This window comes from Brachycentrus maculatus, unplaced genomic scaffold (assembly GCF_059751285.1).
Source record: "Brachycentrus maculatus isolate JH-2025_06_01 unplaced genomic scaffold, ASM5975128v1 h1tg000153l, whole genome shotgun sequence".
Lineage (NCBI taxonomy): Eukaryota > Metazoa > Arthropoda > Insecta > Trichoptera > Brachycentridae > Brachycentrus > Brachycentrus maculatus.
Window position 1 is genome coordinate 497,638 of NW_028280906.1, and position 19,224 is coordinate 516,861.

Below are 19,224 nucleotides of genomic sequence, written 5' to 3' on the forward strand. Positions count from 1 at the left end.
TCAGTTTTGAGATACTCTCTCCAGTTCCGTTCTTCGAGCTCCGTTAGGATACTATTCGGTCCTGGAACTTTGTATTTCATGAAGTTCTCAAAACTTTCTTTACCTCTTAAAATACTCGATCAAAATAAAATAATCTTGTTTCTAATTTATTGCCAATTTCCGGTTCAGCGCGTAGCCCACCAAACTTTTCCTGTATGTAGCCAGTGCCGAATTTAGAGCAGTGGCGGCTCTAAGCTAAAATATAACTGCGGCTTATTAGTATTTTAATTATTTTATTAAAAAAATAATGAATACTTAAAGGAAACGTATCTAATAGAATTATTAATATACACATAAACATACATACATATTTGTGTTTAAATAAATTAAATTTGAACATTTCTCGCTTCGAAAATCGAAAAATCCTCAATTACGACTTCAAATGATAATTGTCGTATTTTGTCAGGTTCGATGAACAGCACCGCAAAATCTAAAAGGTTCTGTTGCCCTAATGTGGATCCACATTCTCTCATAAGCCGGCTGAAAGGTCATCAAAGACAAAAACGCAGATTAGATTTTATCACGAATACTTGTATCGTACAAATCTAAGACTCTCGTAATTGTGCCAGGATAATTCATTTTCGGCGTATTCCAACACAACTGTTACCAGATTTTCCCCATGTTGCTTTCTGGAGGAATGAAAATTAGAAATCGTTCTATTTTGTATTTTTTTTTAATATATTAATTTATTTAATCTTCATGTACAGGAAAGAAATAATTACATTAGCGGGCTTATTGCTCAAAAGCAATATCTTCCAACCAATTAAACAGACTAGTGAAATTGGTCAAAACGTTTGATACCATATATAGCTGTTTGCAATCAGAGGGTAGATAGTGCTTGAACGTTTAAAAAACACATAAATTACAAGTTGATAATAATGAGGAAGACAAAGGAAAAAAGGAGTTTAGGGAAAGAAGGTAGTGGGAAAAACTAGGGGAGGAGATTTGAAGGAGAGTTAGGAATCTAATGATAGATGGTAATGTCTCAGACGTTTCTTAAAAGTTATAAGAGAAGGTGCATTTTTTACAAGGAGGGGTAATTCCATAGTCTGGCCGCTTGGACAGAGAAGGGCAAGGATATTAAAAGCGTTGTTAACATTGTCATATGGTAATAAAACACTCTCTTTATCATTCATCGTTTACTTTGTGTAATACCACTTTTATAAACACTTGTTCACGTTGTATGAATGATAAGTGTTAGAAATCTTTCCATTACTTGTCCATCCGCTCATTAGTTATGGTGATACAAATCTAACAATCTCTGCCAATTGATCGACATGTGGAATATCTGGTGTAGAAGCTACTGATACGATAAAATTCTAATGAGATTAATATTACGGCTACCAATTTTGCGGCCTAAATGATTGAACGACCTAAGCTGCAGGCAATATATCTTGGACGTAAATCCAGCACTGTATGTATCATAGTATTTCCATCACCGCTGTATTTATATATTTCAAGCAAGTCATTTAATTCGTTTCACGAGAAATATCGGGTGCTTCTTTTTTTACCTTCTCCGTCTTAATCCTGATTGCTGAGGGCTGTGACCCTTGCAGAAGCAATGACTCTTCTCCAGTTATCCCTTGACTGCGCTGCACGTAGCGCTCCAACCACTGAGGTGCCTGCTGCTGCCTCAATTTGATCGGTCCATCGTGTGGGGAATCTCCCTCTCCCTCTCTTTCCCTCCAGGCTACCGATCACAACTAGTCGTTCCAGGCTATCTTCGTTGCCACGCGCAACGTGTCCAAAGAACTGGAGAATCCGTCGGGTACAGATATTGGCCAGAGTCAAGCCATCCAAGCGCAGTTCCTGGCGAATGGACTCATTGGTACGTCTAGCTGTCCATGGAATTCGGAGCATGCGCCTCCAACACCACATTTCGAAGGCATCAATTTTTCTCCTTTCTGCTGCTTTTATAGTCCATGTTTCAGCAGCATAGAGAAAAATGGAGTGGACCAAGCTCCTGACAAGCTTCATCTTGGTGTTGTTACTCACACCCCACGATTAAAACGATTAAAACGAATTAAATCTGAGATCAAGATTTTGAATCTAAAGTACCTACCGTCAAATATTAATATTAATATAAGTACTATCTCCGATAGTAGCATAGCAGTCATTTTTTTTGTAGTACAAACGTGTGTACAAGTCGAGGTTACAGAACCGTCATAAGCCTCTTTGAAGCCTAAACTTTTCACCATATGCCCGTTCTCAGAATAACTTTTTCGTCCTAGTTCCAACCCTTGTGTTTAGAATAAAAGCATGGAGTTGGCAAAGTAAGGATGAAAATAGACTAATTATAGTTGAAATGCGTTCTTTCCGAATTTGCGGAAAAACGATGTATGAAAACGAAACAATATCTACGAAATATTTATTTTGAGCACATCAATTGACAATGCAGGTGTCCAAAATCGTACTCCTACTAGAATGTTGTCTATATGTGGGAACAAAAGGGAATCGTTAAGCATTAAATCATAACTATACGGCGATCGACCCATACAATTTAAATTTTGAGTGGTCAAATCATAGTTGGTGCCGTTTTCTGTGAGTTGGCATTATGACGTGTTTTTCTTTCTTATTTTCCATAGATTTTTGGCAAACAAATGATTATATGCCAATCAAAATTGATCTAAGATGCCGAAAGCCGCTTTGACTTCAAAATGCTTCGAGAAGGAACGACTTTTGTTGGTTTAGGCTCATTTGGGAAAACCTACACGTTGTTTGCTCCCGAGCTCATTCACATAAGTCTGAATTAATTAAAATATGTTGTAGACGGTTTTGGATGAATTGCGATCACATTTCCCGGGCATCTCGCGACCGATCGATACGAGCCTTCCTCTGTGCAATCGTCTAATTTCGCGGTATACAACGCGCACACAGGTTTTTCGCGATGAAATGTTCATGTATTATCGAATGTATGCTAGTCATCATTGTGTCTTAATCTTACGATAACACATATCCTCGTAGAATAATTATTTTAGTAGAAGCATAGCAGTTGACAATTATGTGCTTCTTGCCGATATCAAAGAGGCGCTGGTGACAAAAGTGTAAGGGAGGAGATAAGCTGATGAATGTTGACAAATCTAAAGTGATGGTTTTTAAAACGGATGAATGTATACCTGGATGTAAAATATTAGTAAATGGGGAGATTATGGAACGAGTGTATGATTTCGTCTATTTAGGAAGTATCTTTTTAGGGATGGAAAGATTGATAAATATATTGAAAGAAGAGTAAATCCTGTGAACAGTGTAAACGATGCACTCAAATCAGTTATAGATACTGAAAGTCTAACAGTGAAATCTAAACTGTGAGTGTAAGTGGTACAGATTGTTGTTCCATCCAAATAAATGTACGAAACCCTTCTCCTTCTCATTTTAGTCTGCAATATATACCGAGGCGATTTATACGTATCGGACACGAAGGACTTTGGGCTAAAATAGTTTAAATTCTCTCTTTGACAGCTTTAACAACATGTTGGTGGGACAGTTCATAAAGTGGTGGTACAAATTTTCAAACTATTTTAGAAGACCTTTCGCCTTTGGTTGACATAGTGGTAAATTATTTTAAACAAGGTCGAAAAACTGAGACGATGATGGGTAATTACCTACACAGATTTTGTTATTAATGTCGAATTGATTAGAAAAATTGATGATGAAATTAATCACATTATGAGTTTAATAATTAGTCTCCCTTTTGTGCTCTACTTGATCGAAGACAATCGAAAAGTTTCAATTCAGTGTATGTAGTCTTTTATATTCCATAATAGTATTTTTTAAATCAGTCTATTGAGTTCTATGCACATGAACAAATATGTCTAATAGTAAAAAAAATGATTTTGCCCGCTTTTAAAAAATAAGCTGGTATTTTCTTATTACTTTACATAAAATTATATAATTACTAACGATTCAAATTTTCAGTCTGATGTTGACCAACAAAATCAACGAAAAAAACATTCCAATTTAAATTTCACTTGGTGAATGCCATTACTTCTCATAATCCACGTGTTTCGATATATGTAAAATACCAGTATTTGAAAATGATGCAGAATTTTAAAGTGAATTTGAAATTGAAAATGGATTATTATTACCACAATTTAACTGCTAATCAATTCAATAAATGAAAAACAAATCTGTTGAGATTTTCAAAAAATCATCGTTTTATTTAGCATATTTAAGATGTCCAAAATCTCAAAATCTTGAATATTTACTAGATAAAGAATCATCTCATTTTTATTCAATATTTAAAAACGATTTTAAGAAAATAATTTTTCAAGTTATAGAAGTTAAAACGATTATTATGCTGAGCTGAAGTAATCGTTCTACCAATAAAGCATAATGATTCTAAAGGTAAATTTTAGTATATCGATGTAGAATGAAACCGTTTGGGAAAATATGGTGATTATTTTTCATATCTTTTCGTCAAAATCAATTGGTGTGGCGCACAAATGTGTAAGTCGTATTGTAAATAATTTGTGTCGGTAAATCGAGCTTACGCGTAAATTGACAGCCAGGTCTGAATATGACACTCGAGTCTTTTCCCAAAAATGAATGATCATCAATGTTCTTGTTAAGGGGTGTCCTGAATCTGAATGTTGATGTTGATGAAATTTTCATCTCACCAATATATCTAGTGAAATTCTAGTGATTCAAGAACAATGTTTCGAAATTGGATCATATATATAGAACTTCCAAGAATTTGAGTACTGTGGTTGTCAATCATGGTAGAATTGGTGAATGTTACACCTTTTTTTAATTACTTAACGTCCAAGTGACTCTGAAATCTAGCTACGGCTTATGCAACACCGCTTATCATGACCCTACTCAGGCTTCAACTTTTTAAGTTTCATAGCCTATGCTAGATTACTCTTTAAAGTTGCTACAATTTCATGTAATTCATGAGTGAAAATTCTAGGCAAAAATACTCGCTTTTAATGTTACACGTGTGGAAAGTGATCGCTTAAATGAGGTCTACATTTTTTTTCATAAAAAAGTGTTTAAAGTCTGATAAATATATTTTAGTAAATAGGGTATGCTGATCACGAATATGTTCTTAGTTTTTTCCAGCGGGTCTAGTTTTCAGTAAAAGTGTATAAATATTATTTTGTACATTTTCATATAAGCACTGAGAAAATATTTATTAAAACAATGGTACACATCAAAACACGTATTGCAAAATAAAATTCTATTGTGTAATTACATACACAAGCACCGGTTTTTTAATGAAATCTTTCCCATTTTCCTGTAAACTACGTTTTGTTGTTTTCTTTTTGTGTAATTTTGTCGGTGAGTCCCTCTTCAATGTCCAGCAGTACTCCGCCATCATTCTAACATCCCATCTTCCTTGATAATACCTCCCCATCTCCTTTATGTCTTGGTGAAAGCTCTCCCCTTGTTCTTCGCTGACAGCCCCAAGATTTTCAGAAAAGCACTTTATGTCGGAGTCTAAAAAATAGACTCGGAGAGTTTAACGTTTAAGACTTCTTTTACAAGGGTCAATGAATAACCTGCATGATGTTTAATCTTTTTTGTCAGCTCTCAATTTCATTCTCAATTCAAGAATTTTGTTGCAATACACCACTGAGCCATCTTGTAAAAATATTCCTTGAGTTCTTAGTCACGGTGTGTATACCCCGAAAATGTTGTTCCTGGGCCAACAGATTATTGTCATTAAGTCTAGATCGTAAGATCTGTGCAGTATCCTTCGAAAGGCCCAAGTCTCTCACCGAGTCATTTAGTTCGGCCTAGATAAACTGTCGAGGTTGTTTTATGTCAAAATCGAATCGTTCGTCCTCGTCGGTTTTTTCATTTTGACTTTCATCTGTATTTTAGGATGAACTGAACAAAATGTGGAGGAATAGGAATACCGGGTCCACGAGGAACATGTATTTTAGCAGACGGTAAATCAGGATACTGAATGGAACGTTTCATATTCGAGTTGAAACCCTTGACTTCACACGAGCAAAAGAAAGAGTAATCTCCATGATTTTTTGGTTCCCTCCACACCATAGAAATGCCAAAAGACATAGAGATACGTCTACCTTCTGTCCATTTTCTCAGTAACTCGACACACTGACAGCACACTTTGTGTGGAGCCCAAGTTTTGTCGTCATCACCTTGCTCATATGTACATGTATGTGGCTCGACGCTCATGTACTTTCGGTTTAATATTATTGAAAATGTTTAAAATTAGCCTTTGTAACTTTGTCAACATTTTGAGATAGTTAATGTTCGATTTTAACAATAATAATAATAAGTTAAAAAAGTTGTTTTTTTACTTTCTGATTCAGGATACCTCCTTAAAAAATAATATACGCGAAAACGTATATTTTACTTCCGTTATCTATACTGTATAATTAGCTCTTGAGTATTAAATTAACATGGCCCATTTATTTGATGTTTTTCGTCTTAATAGTTCTTTTAAAAATATCAGCAACCCATGAGCAATATTCAAGAAAATGTAATATTAATTTTATGAATAAATTATTTATGAATATTTAAAGTAAAACGTTTTAAATAACTCATTCCACTTCTCAGTATTGTCTCGTGTAATATGTTTATAAATAAATAAAAATATTCTTTAATAATTAAATAATGGTCATTATAAATATAAAATAGTGTGTGGCAAAACGATGTACGATTAATGTTCGAATGGAGGACAGAATGCAAGAATTGTCGATACAATAAAAAAAGGGTGTGTTGAGTGGGATGATATGAGTGAAGAAAGAAGGGTAAAACAAATTTATAAGACGAATGTAGTTGGAAACAGAAAAGCAAAGGAAGGCAGAGGAAAACTTGGTATGATTAAGTTTTTAAATGACGGTTAGTTGGCTTTTTTAGTATTTAAAAATTATTTTGAAGTTAATATGTAAAACAGTTATTTATTTATTTAGTATAGTTACTTAAAGTATTATTATTCACTTGCTAGACATTTCTGCTTTTAACGTATCTTTCATTTAGTCTATGAATAAAATATCCTTTAATATGTCTATTTAATATTTCAGTCCTTTCGTACACAGTATTATAATTAAATAATCGTTATCCGCTTAGTAAGAATTTTCCACAATTCAATATGTTATCGCGCAGAATAAATTACAGCGGCGTTCAAAAGGGGCGTTACAGTATTAAAACCAATATTGTTCAAGGTCTCAAATGTGTAATCCCGGATCTTATTTTATACATCAGTTTAACCAGCTCATTATCATATATCACTAATCAAAATGTATGATGTGTTTAAAAAATAACTTTAAAAAAAACTTTGAATAATTATTTTAGAAAAACATGTTACAAACACTATAATTTATGTTAGCAAGAATACAAAATTAATTTTAATTACGGGAGCATATTCCGGTTCCATGTTGGGTGAGACACCATTTATGTATTTTCCGGGATACGCATGCGTCAATTCCCCCCCTAGATTTATCCTTCCATTTTTTCTCGTTATTGTTAATCTCATTTCAAGTGTTTTCGTAAACGGATGGCCGTACGTGAGTCGCTATCTGTTTTGATTCCCTGTAACAATGGCGTCACTTGCCGTGATTCCTGAAAACGTTCGCTTCGCCGGACGATTACTAGGAAGATAATAAGGTTGTTTTCTTTTCCCTAGAATTTAACGGAACGCCTTTCTTCAAGAAGTCGACTCACATTCTATAAACACTTCATTATGACTGCTGCTATTTTATCGGTAAGTTGAACATATTTTTCATTTTCATGTATTTTATTGCTTTTAAGGGTACGTTTATCATAATCTGCTTGAATCATATATTCTGCGACGGGATTTTCAATAATAATTTAACATTGCCATTGAAAACGATTTTTTAATTTATTTTCATATGCTTAACATATGCTGCATTTCAGTTTTAATTATTATCTCAATATTTGATACAAATATTTTTTTCTTTACAGTACGGTTTGTTGTTATTAAATATTTCATGTTATAAAAATGATTTATTTATACATTTTTTTTTATAAATTGAATCCACTCTTCTTGCTGGTGATGTTTTTTGTACGTATTTGTAAAACGTATTGGTATATTATTTTTGACATCTCAACATAGATGAAGAAGTCTGGGCATTTACGGGGCTTTCGACCGTCATCGACTAGTTTAAGTGATCACTTTACACATGTGTAACATTCACCAATTCTACCCATGATTGACAACCACACTACTCAAGTTCTTGGAACTTCTATAGATATGGTTTAATTTCGAAACATAGTGCTTGAATTACTAGAATGTCACTAGAAACATCTATGGTGAGATGAAGGAAGCTTTTATTGAGCAGAAATGTTTTATGTTGAGATGTCAAAAATAATATGAAAAATAACTCTAATTGGAGATAATGAACAAGTATTTGGATAAACTCAAATTGTTGTAAGTTTTACTTAGTAAATTCCACTGTTTCTCAAAATGTATTGCGACACGCATCGAAACGCGTGTCTATATAGATTTAAGAAAAAGTGGTATTTACCAAGTAAAACATGAATTTAAAATGGATAGATTTTACCACAAAATGACTGCCAAATCAATTAATAAAATTATTATTTTAAATTAAACGTTTTGATTTTCTCATTTAAAAAAAAATATATCAATATAAATGTTTAGGACATTCGATTACGGGCTTCTAAATGATTGAACCCCCTCCGTGGTGCAATGGTAAGTGTATTGCTCCTATCGTGCCCGAGCTCCTAAGGCGCTTCACACAAAACTTTATCTAAACCCATACAATATTACTATTGCTTCGAAAATAATAAACGCATTAATTCCCGTTTCATCTCGTATTTTCTACAAATTTTTCGGAACACGTAACAAAACTTTAGTAATCTGAGGGTATATATGTTATATATGATCTGTACAAATCTCAAATATAAATCTCATTTCGCAAAAACTGGAGTTAACTTGCAGTCGAGTGTGAATTTGATTATTCCGCTGCTTTTGCTTTCAGTATAAAAATAATCAGTTTTAGTGCAACATTACACTAAAAACATTTCACACATCCTTAAATATTACATGCGAAATATCTCAAAATTATCGTTTAGCAATTAGTGACGAAGAATTTAAATTAGTAATTACTTTATTTTGCCTGAAACACACTATTTTTTCTAAATAAGACGTCCGGATCAGGTATTATTTGCCTATAACAATAAAAAGTTCCGGTCATTTGGAATATCCGCATCATCTGTACACCTAAATGATCCTTTCACTAAGACCAGATCAAACGAATTATGAATCTTGTGAAGTCGAATAAATAGCGAAAGCGAGAGGGAGGATCTTTTTATCGCAAATCTCATCGAAGGGTCGAGACATTTGTGAACGTTATTCACTCGAAGTTGGAATCCTGTCACAGTATTAATGTACGTGAACTGAGCATTGAGATCTGGTCATTCACTAACGACTCATGTTTAATAATACCTACTACCCTAAAGCACAGAGGGCGTACCTCCGTTCAAGCGGATGAAATGAGTCGATCAATATTCGACTCTTCCTGCCTGCAAAATTGTAAAATGTGATTATTTATTCACATCCCGTAGTAGATTAAATTCAAATCTAAATTTACATTGATTAGTATTTTGTTGTTTTTCTTGCCACGTTCGGCGTGACGGTATTTAAAATTAAATTTATTAGTGAAAACCATTTCTTCATTCCAGTCGTAAGGCAGTTTTGAGTTCGACTAATTGAATACTTATTATGTAATAACCGTTAGAGGGGATTGGTAGTCTAAATCAGACTTTTTGGGACTTCGTCATTAACAACATCGTTGCATTAGTCGTCTATAATATTGAATTACGTTTTTTTTTAATTAAGGTTACAAACAAATAAAAAATGTTTTCCCATATCGCTTACTTTTTCAAAAACGTCATTAATAAAAAAAAGACAACTTTCAGTTGTGCATGTTTTCGGAATGCCCAGAAAATGTACTATATCCCAGCAAAATAGGCATATTTTTAACTTAATATTTACGCGCTACAGGGAAGAAAGTGGTTTTTGCAATTTTAAGAAAAGGTATTGTTTAATTTTTTTTAACATGCTAAATATTTTTCAAATGGAGAAAAAACCTTCAGGTTTCACCTAAAAAGATCTATTGCACAGTAAAAAGTTCAATAAGTGGCTTGATATTTATTTTTAAAACATTGTATTATATTTTTAAACTTTAAAAACATTCTCCTGAAAAATCAAGTTTTTTGATTTATGACGTTTTTGTTAAAAACTTAAGTCATTATAATAATTTTAACAATCAATATTTTTCGACCTTATATACGGTAGAAATACTTACATAATTATTTAATAATGTCGATAGTTAAATTGTGCCTTCATTTCAAAATCTTAGACGAAATAAATCAATCTTGGAGAGAAAGTAAATATGTTGTATGGATATTATATTGGCCTATGAATAAATCTACTATTTACATAATGCAAACCTGGATTTAGACTACCAATGATCTGCCTAACGATTACAAAAGTTACCCCTTTATTTCATTCATCAAATTTTGGAGTTTGTTTTATGTTTTTGCTTTGACTTACAATTTCTCGAATAAATTATGGAAGATCCAAATCTGAGATCTTACAAAACATAAAACTTTTTTACTTACAATTTCTGTAATAATCATTCAAAGAAGCTGGCATTTACCTTCTTCAAGAATAGCTTTATATATGTACATATACTAGGATGGTGGTATTTGCTTTTCTTGTTCTATTAGGATTTATGTCAGCTTTTATCACCCTTGTTTGTTATACCCTTCAGCCTAGAATCTCATTATCCGGAATAAAACCGAAAAAACGTATTTCTGGCTACTGTAATCGAACCATAGGACGTATCCCAATCATATGAACCAATGATTAGGAAATAACATACTCGTATATTCATCACATTACCAACGAATAGTGAAGTTTAAATTAGCATATTTAAACCTAGAATAAAACACACATACATATTTTAAAAAATTGTGTTAAAAAATGTAAAAACCGTTACAGCATTATTCTCGTCAATTGTAAAGTAATTTTATATAAATTTTGTGGAAATCTAAACAAAGATAAAGTTATGAAAATAGGAATATACAGGTCTGGGTATTTACACATCGAGGATGAATTAATAGGGTAAAAACAGAATTTTACACAGTTAGACAAAGAGAATAAAAAAGTACTTTGATATTTTTTTACTTATTTTAGTAAAAAAAATACTTTAATTACCGTACAGGCATTTCCAAAAATCCTATAAAGTAGCAACTCTACAGTTTTTGTCCAAAACCAAAACCTAATTTGTGAAATTACCTGATACGTACTAATGCCACATATCCATATCCTCTCCCTATGTAAAGCATATGGACTCCAAAAATTACTGATCTGTTCTTCGATCCGCTGCCAGCTACCTTGCATCCTCCCAGTTAGGTTTAGACAAGAACTGCCTATGAACTCTAAGCAGCGGACGTCCTGGGCGGCGGGAGCCTAATGCTTTGTAAAAGAGGCAAGCTTGATGGCGGCTCGGCGGGAGCCATACGGAGTACGTGTTTTGGCCAATTGAATCGCCTTTTCTTTACGACAGGTATGACCATAGGTTGCTGCGTCCTACGCCGTATTTCCTCGATCTTCGCGAAGTCAAACCACCGCAAGCCTAAAATTCCTCGCAAGCATCTATACTCAAAGCTGAGTATGCGCCTGCTTTGGGCCCTTGTAAGGTCCCATATCTCATATGAGAGAATAGGAGCGATGCAGGCATTATACTATACATGCGGCATTTGGTCTTCACCAAATACAACCCCGATATCCAGACAGCCTTACTGTTGAATGAGGTGCCCCCAAGTCACACATACACGCACTCCTAGTTCTCAGTGAAGGCTGCCATTTTCCGTTATGCACACTCCCAAGCACTTGCAACACTCGGACCTTTCGATGAGCTGGTTACTCAACATCAAGGGTTGCTGGACCCCTAGGCACCAGTGGTTGCATAACACATTGTTGTCAAAACATTTATTTGAAGCCCCATAAGCGTGGAGTACATTTTACCCTATCGATAATTAATTGAAGACCCTCGGCGGAGTCATTGATTAAAACAGCATCATCTGCGCACGAAGTTCGCAGAGTTTCAGGGAGAAGGAGGTATATCGCTTACTCCTTTCAACAACGTCAAAAAACTTGATTTTTCAGGAGAACGTTTTTAAAGATTAAAAATATGATACTATGTATTAAAAATAAATATCAAGCCACTTATTGAACTTTTTACTGTGCAACAGATCTTTTTAGGTAAAACCTGAAGTTTTTTTCTCCATTTGAAAAATATTAAGTATATTCAAAAAAAGAATTAAACAATACCTTTTCTTCGAAATGCAAAAACAACACTTTCTGCCCTGTAGGGAGTAAATATTTAGTTTAAAATATTCCGCTTTTGCTGGGATATAGTACATTTTCTGGGCATTCCGAAAACATGCACTACTGAAAATCTACGATGTTTGATATATGACGTTCTTGAAAAGGGTGAGCGATATGGTAATTTCTCTGTCACCTGGTAACGACATTCGAAGAACGAAATTCATGAGGATGCGAGCAATGCGAGCGCTTTCAATGTATGCATATTTATCAGTTCCATACAGCGAACAATAATTCAGAAATGTGGTGTGAAATTAAATTAAATAGTGCTGGGGAACTGCCTATTTTAACTGACGTCTACTCCCCCGCTACCCATATATTTCCTTCTGAACATTTTTTCAACAACGGAATCCTAACACTATTTCAAAACCACATAAAGGTTTAATAATTTCATCACAACTCTAATAAAAGTACGTAAAGGTATAATAATTTCAACACAAATCTAATAATCAAGATTTAATTGTGTAGAAAGGCCAAAATCCAGCCTCGGTGTGCACAAATCTGTTTGGTTAAAAAAAATCGGTTAAATTATATTATTTTTTGAGATTTTACAATTTTATATTCTGTCAGGACAGAAAAGTGTGGCGTTCCATCCTCTCTGCCTACCCCTGTGGGGAAACGGCGCGATGGTAGTAAAAGTAGTAAAATTTCAAAGATGGCGTATTATCAAAAAAAAAATTAAATTTTACTTGGGAAATACAATTTTTTCGTAAAATCTATTATGAAACGTGTTTCGGTACTTATACTTTGTCACAATGATTTTTAGAAATAGTGGTATTTAATAAATAAAATATTATTTTAAAAAATAAACACTTGTAGACCACTAATAGAGTTTTATTTCACATGACTAGTTTCGAAAACTACAGATGTTTTCATCAACATTAGATCACAAAAACCAGCGAGCAAAAACTCACTCAGGTATTGGTGGAGTTTTTCATATTGTTTGCTCGTTAGTTTTTGTGATCACCTGTCGATGAAAACAATTGTAGTTTTTTAAACTAGTCGTGTAAAATTAAACTCAATTAGTGGTCCAATACAAGTTTTTAATTTTTGATAATGTCATTCCACAAAGTTAATGCCAATTCAATAAATAATGTAAATAAAATTTCAATCTAAAGTGGATACATATTACCACAACGTGACTGCCGAATCAATTAATGAATATATTTTCAAACTCCCTGGTAATTAAAGTTCAAATGAAAATCGGATGCGTTTTGGAGGCGGATACATTTTAGGTCTCCTAACAGCGGCAAGCGTCGAGCGGCGAACACAGCGTCGGCGTCGCGTCGCCCAGGTGTCGCCTAGCGCATTACTTCGTCCATCCCCTATCACCTTGCCGCCTTGTCGCTCGCCGCTCTTGTCAAAATGCTCATTTCAATTCAAATTAGTTCCAAGCCATTTTTGATTATAGTTTTACTTAGTAGTAAATACCACTATTTCTTAAAATCTATTATGGCACGTGTTTAGATGCATTCCGCATCATTTTCAAAAACCGTATGTAAAGCTTGGTATAAATTTTAGAGTTAGGTCCTTGGGATGCTGAAGGTAGAAGAGGAGGTTGAAGCTGTTTCTTATTTTTTTTCCTATCACCTTGCAGCCTTGTCGCTCGCCGCTCGTGTCAAAATGCTGATTTCAATTCAAATTGGTTTCAAGCCATTTTTAATTTAAGTTCTACTTAGTTACCATCTTAGTTACTTAGTTACCATCGTTTCTTAAAATCCATTGTAACACTGTTTTGATGCATTCCGCATCATTTTCAAACACCGTATGTGAAGCTTAGTATACATTTTGTTGGGTCCTTGGGAGGTTGAAGAGGGGGTTGGAGCTGTTTATTATTTTTATTTTTTATCAGCGGGAACAAAGACTATAGGCTTAAATCCATGGGTGGCCAACCTTTTCAGCAGCCGGGTCAGATTTTAGAAATGATATTTTACACCGGACCGCAAAACAAAATTTCTTCTATTATTCAAAGCAATATATATATATATATATATATATATATATATATATATATATATATATATATATATATATATATATATATATATATATATATATATATATATATATATATATATATATATATATATATATATATATATATATATATATATATATATATATATATATAAATATTCACGATAGTGAAATACTTCTATATATGGGATATGACACGAACTACGCACGTTGAAATGTTCTTTTGGTGGTTTTATGTACACTTACTCAAGAAAAAATATGTGAAATGCTCCGCTGGCCGCAAGTACACACCCGGCGGGCCGCGGGTTGGCCACCCTTGCTTTAGTAATTGTCATATTGCTAATGATGGTTTCAGGCCTCTTATTTTCTAAACCTTTTATCAATACTTTCACAGATGGTTTATAACCTTCCATGAGACAGTCCTGTCATCGGTTGTTAGAACATCAGCATCCCGGCGCCGAAGAACCACCTCTATATTCTCCTTGTAATCAAATTTCAGGTAAGTTTTTATTAACTTTTATATTTTGTGTGTATTTTGTGGAAATGTCCTTTTAAAATTTAAGGCTCTTGTTTCGCTGTCGTGTTTTTCTAGTGTCAGATATTTCAGACCAGAATAAGAAAAGACTTTAACAGCGTGTCTTTATTGAAGAAAAAAAACGTGAAAATGACCATTTTTAAAAATATACTTTCAAGGGCGGTGAATGGAACTAATATATTGGATAGCCATAATTGGGGATTTCAGGGTTGATTTATGACCCCTTTACTCCCAAAGGTTGACTTTATGGTTTGAAATCTCGTCTAGAGACCTCGTTAGGCTTTTTTACCACTAAGATAGCTACGATCGCCTGCTACAGCTACAAGTTTAAGATGGGTGTTACTATAATTGACGTTTTTGAACTTTATATAATAAATTATTTATGCCTAAAAACGTTTTATTAGAAAGTAAAATCCACAGCTTTGTAATTTTTAGTATGTAAGAAATACTCTTAAATTTTTTTTTACAAATGAATTACATTAATTTACGGGCCGTTTAACGAAGATTTTTTTATGAAATTCAAGGTTTATATTTTTTAAGTACACTAGATGAAAAGCTATTAAATTGCATTTTCATTAGAATTATTTTATCTTAGATTCGTTAATTATTTATTTTTATTTAATATGAAAGTGTTGAAAACATCGTAACTCTGTTTTCGAAATACGTAGTTTAAATAATAAACATAGAACAAAGCGGCTATTATTATCGAAATCAAATTATGATTATACTTTGTATATGTAATAAATTAAAAAGATAAGCTCTGATGTGTTCTAAATTAAGAAATATAAAGTGGAAAGATGAGAGAAATGGGTGGAAATGGGTGGAAATGTACAAAATAAACAAATTCACATAAATTCATGTCATTCAATTTGTTTTTCATTCCTGAATTAATTGTGTATTAAATTCGTATCGTAATATCTCCGTTTTACTTATTTAAATCAACAGTCCATTTGAATTAAAAACATAAAGCGATAAAATCGATATGTCGATATTGCCTGAATTGCCGTGAGCATGAACTTTCCACAAAACATTACCCACAACTGTCATATGGACATGATAAATCATTAAAAGTTTTATTACATATTCCGGAGCCGTCGATTCACTGTATCCACACATGAAAATATAATCGTTGCTGGCATTTTTATTCCTCTCAGTATTTGGAAACAACTTATAAAGTTTTAATGAATTGATTTTTATCTCTATTGACCGTTTTGTCGATAACTTTCATTTGAACAAATCGAAATGAGTTTATCTGCCGACCGATTTAGGAGCAAATTTAATTAGTAAAAATATTTGAAAATAAGTGAAATTATAAACATATATTTATATATATATAAATATATATATATATATATATATATATATATATATATATATATATATATATATATATATATATATATATATATATATATATATCTATATAGATTTTTACTTTTTTTTAAAAACATTTATATTTATAATTTCAATATATACATTTATTAAAAAAGTAAAAACACACATATAAAAGAATTCGAAAAAAAAACTTAATAAATAATGAATAATAAATTTGGATAACTTATATAGCGCCATTTTCGTAAAATAATACCTCAAGGGCGGGTTTAAATACGGGTTTGTAACTATTTTAACAAAATACCCTTATGTTTACGTGAAAAATAACAAATAAACCTACATACCTTATAGTGCAAAGGGGAATGTTTACTTATTTTTTACTTGTCTGTTTATTAAATGAAGATAATTTATCCTGCACTTCAGTTTGCCAAAAAAAAAACACCATAAACTCGTCAGAGGTCATGCATAATAACTAAAGTAGACCCGCGCCATATTTTTGATTATTGATAAAAGATTACTGATAAAAGCCGATATTGTCTCTGTAATCTGATTTTATCGAGATTAGTCAAAATTTTGAGATCAAACAGATTATTATCTCTGTAATCCGATTCAATCGAGATTAGTTGAGAACATTAAATACGGAAAAAAGCAGATTATTATCTCTGTAATCTGATTTTATCGAGATTAGTCAAAAATTTGAGAACATCAAATACGAAAAAAAGCAGATTATTATCTCTATAATCTGATTTTATTGAGAATAGTCAAAATTTTGAGAACATTAAATACGGAAAAAAGCAGATTATCCTGTTATCTGATTTTATCGAGATTAGTTAAAATGTGGAAAATATATGAAGAAAAAAACAAGGACAGATTCTTTCGAATCTGATCTTATCGAGATAAGACGAAATGTTGAGAAAATAAAGAAACAGAGAAAAAAATTATGGTGAAGAGTTAAAATGTTAAGAGCATAAATTTTATTCAGAAAAAAATGACTCTTAAATCTGATTTCATCGAAAATAAAAATATTTTTCAATTATTTATTTTACTGGAGATCAAAAATATGCGCAATATTTGTTTGATATCAAAATCTTTTTTGCGGCTCAAAATATGTTTTTTAAATAATGCAATTTCTTTTTTCAAATACAGAAGTCATTCCTTTATTCGGATGCTTAAAAATCTTAAATTAAAACTACATAGTAAAGAATGTAATAGAAAGATGTATTTAAACTTAAAAAACTAAATATCCGCCAAAAGCAAACAAAGCTACACTGTGTAGTCATATTGAATCGAAGAATCGATATCCAGACTTTTTTTATATTTTAAGGATACGTTAAAAATTTAAAACTGATAGAAAATCCATAATATTATTTAAAATCTACAAATATAATATTTATAAAATCTATAAAATAAAATTTAGATTGCGATCGTTCGTGGGTTGATAAGAGAGGTCTCATTATACGTGAAGGAAAGAAGGCACTTTGCAAATCTAGTTTGCTTATTACAGGAGGAATTTAAAATCTGGAATTCGGAATCTAAAGTAGATAGGTTAAAAAATTAAAAACTGATAGAAAATCCATAATATTATTTTAAATCTACATATATAATATTTATAAAATCTATAAAATAAACCTTAGATTACGATCGTTCGTGGGTTGATAAGAGAGGTCTCATTATACAAGAAGGAAAGAAAGCACTTTGCAAATCTAGTTTGCTTATTACAGGAGGAATTTAAAATCTGGAATTCGGAATCTAAAGTAGATAGGATAAAAAATTAAAAACTGATAGAAAATCTAAAATATTATTTAAAATCTACATATATAATATTTATAAAATCTATCAAATAAACCTTAGATTGCGATCGCTCGCGGGTGTTGATAAGCGAGGTCTCATTATATGTGTAGGAATGAGGGCACTTTGCAAGTCCAGTTTGCTTAATACTGGAGGGGTCAGTAGATGTCGATGACATTGTATCTCCAAGGCGATGAAGACGGCATAAAGAGTTTGTATCTGACTTGTAGCGCGCGCCGTGGTTGAAGGGTTTGGTAGTGTGTAACGATGTGTGATATTTCCCCAGTGGTAACAGATAATGATCTGCGAGAGGGCGGCGGCAAGCTGACCCGACATGCGACGCAAGAAGAAGACGAAGCCACTCTTAGGGAGCTTCTTATTAGGTAACAACCTCCGTAGGAAACCCTACTCAAATAGAGTATTATCGCTTACGAGGAATATTGGATTTAGACGAAAATAACTCGTTTGCCAAAGTAGAAATGATGTTATGTATAATACGTACGTTCCGCGATGTGGCTGAATTCAGGCTGCATTCTCGCCGCCCTTACCGTATTCGACCATTTAAGCACGAATATCTATCTGCTACTGTAGAACTTATGTATTATGCATAATATCGATATGCTATACGAAACCTTTGCCGACTATAACTATAACGTACTCCACATATTGAATAATGAAAGTGGGTACATCTGAAATATATCGTATCATTTGGCCATGTCGTATTTGATTATATAAACAATTTTCTTTCATTATAATTTTATAAATAAGTATTGTAAAATGTGTACGGAAAATTTCAAAATGTATGTGATGAAATAAATATGGTAGGAAGTTCTTAAAATATTCTCCTAGTACTTGCAATATATTGCGCTTTATTACTTTATTATTCGCTGATCTGCAATTTAACACTTTGACGGCATATATGATATGCATCGTCACGGTGACTTCTTCGTATTTTAATGGTTTTATGGTATTAAATAGAAAGATAGCCACAATACCATCAAAGCGCGCCCCGAGGAAATATTCCCGCCCCACGTACTACGCAGTAGATGCTATAGACCGCAAGCTTAACCGGTAGAAGTAGAGGTTGTGAGCAATCAATAGCACATCTAGAAATTTATTATTTTCGATTCCGCATGACGTCATACCCGTAACCCGTATCGTCATTCTACGGCCTTTCCGGGGAATAGAAATATCAAACTTT

At 32.8% G+C, this 19,224-nt stretch overlaps 1 protein-coding gene across 2 annotated transcripts in view; it reads left to right on the forward strand.

Moving 5' to 3' along the window:
* The window catches only part of Glut1 (Glucose transporter 1), a 39,519-nt gene that overhangs the window by 7,896 nt on the left and 12,399 nt on the right, over window positions 1–19,224 (forward strand). For both annotated transcript variants that reach the window (XM_088261399.1, XM_088261398.1), the window contains exons 3-5: window positions 7,640–7,717; window positions 14,763–14,867; window positions 18,310–18,406. In XM_088261399.1, coding sequence (XP_088117525.1) covers window positions 14,780–14,867; window positions 18,310–18,406 — 185 coding nt within the window. In that variant the 5' untranslated portion in view covers window positions 7,640–7,717; window positions 14,763–14,779. The remainder of the gene's footprint in view (window positions 1–7,639; window positions 7,718–14,762; window positions 14,868–18,309; window positions 18,407–19,224) is intronic.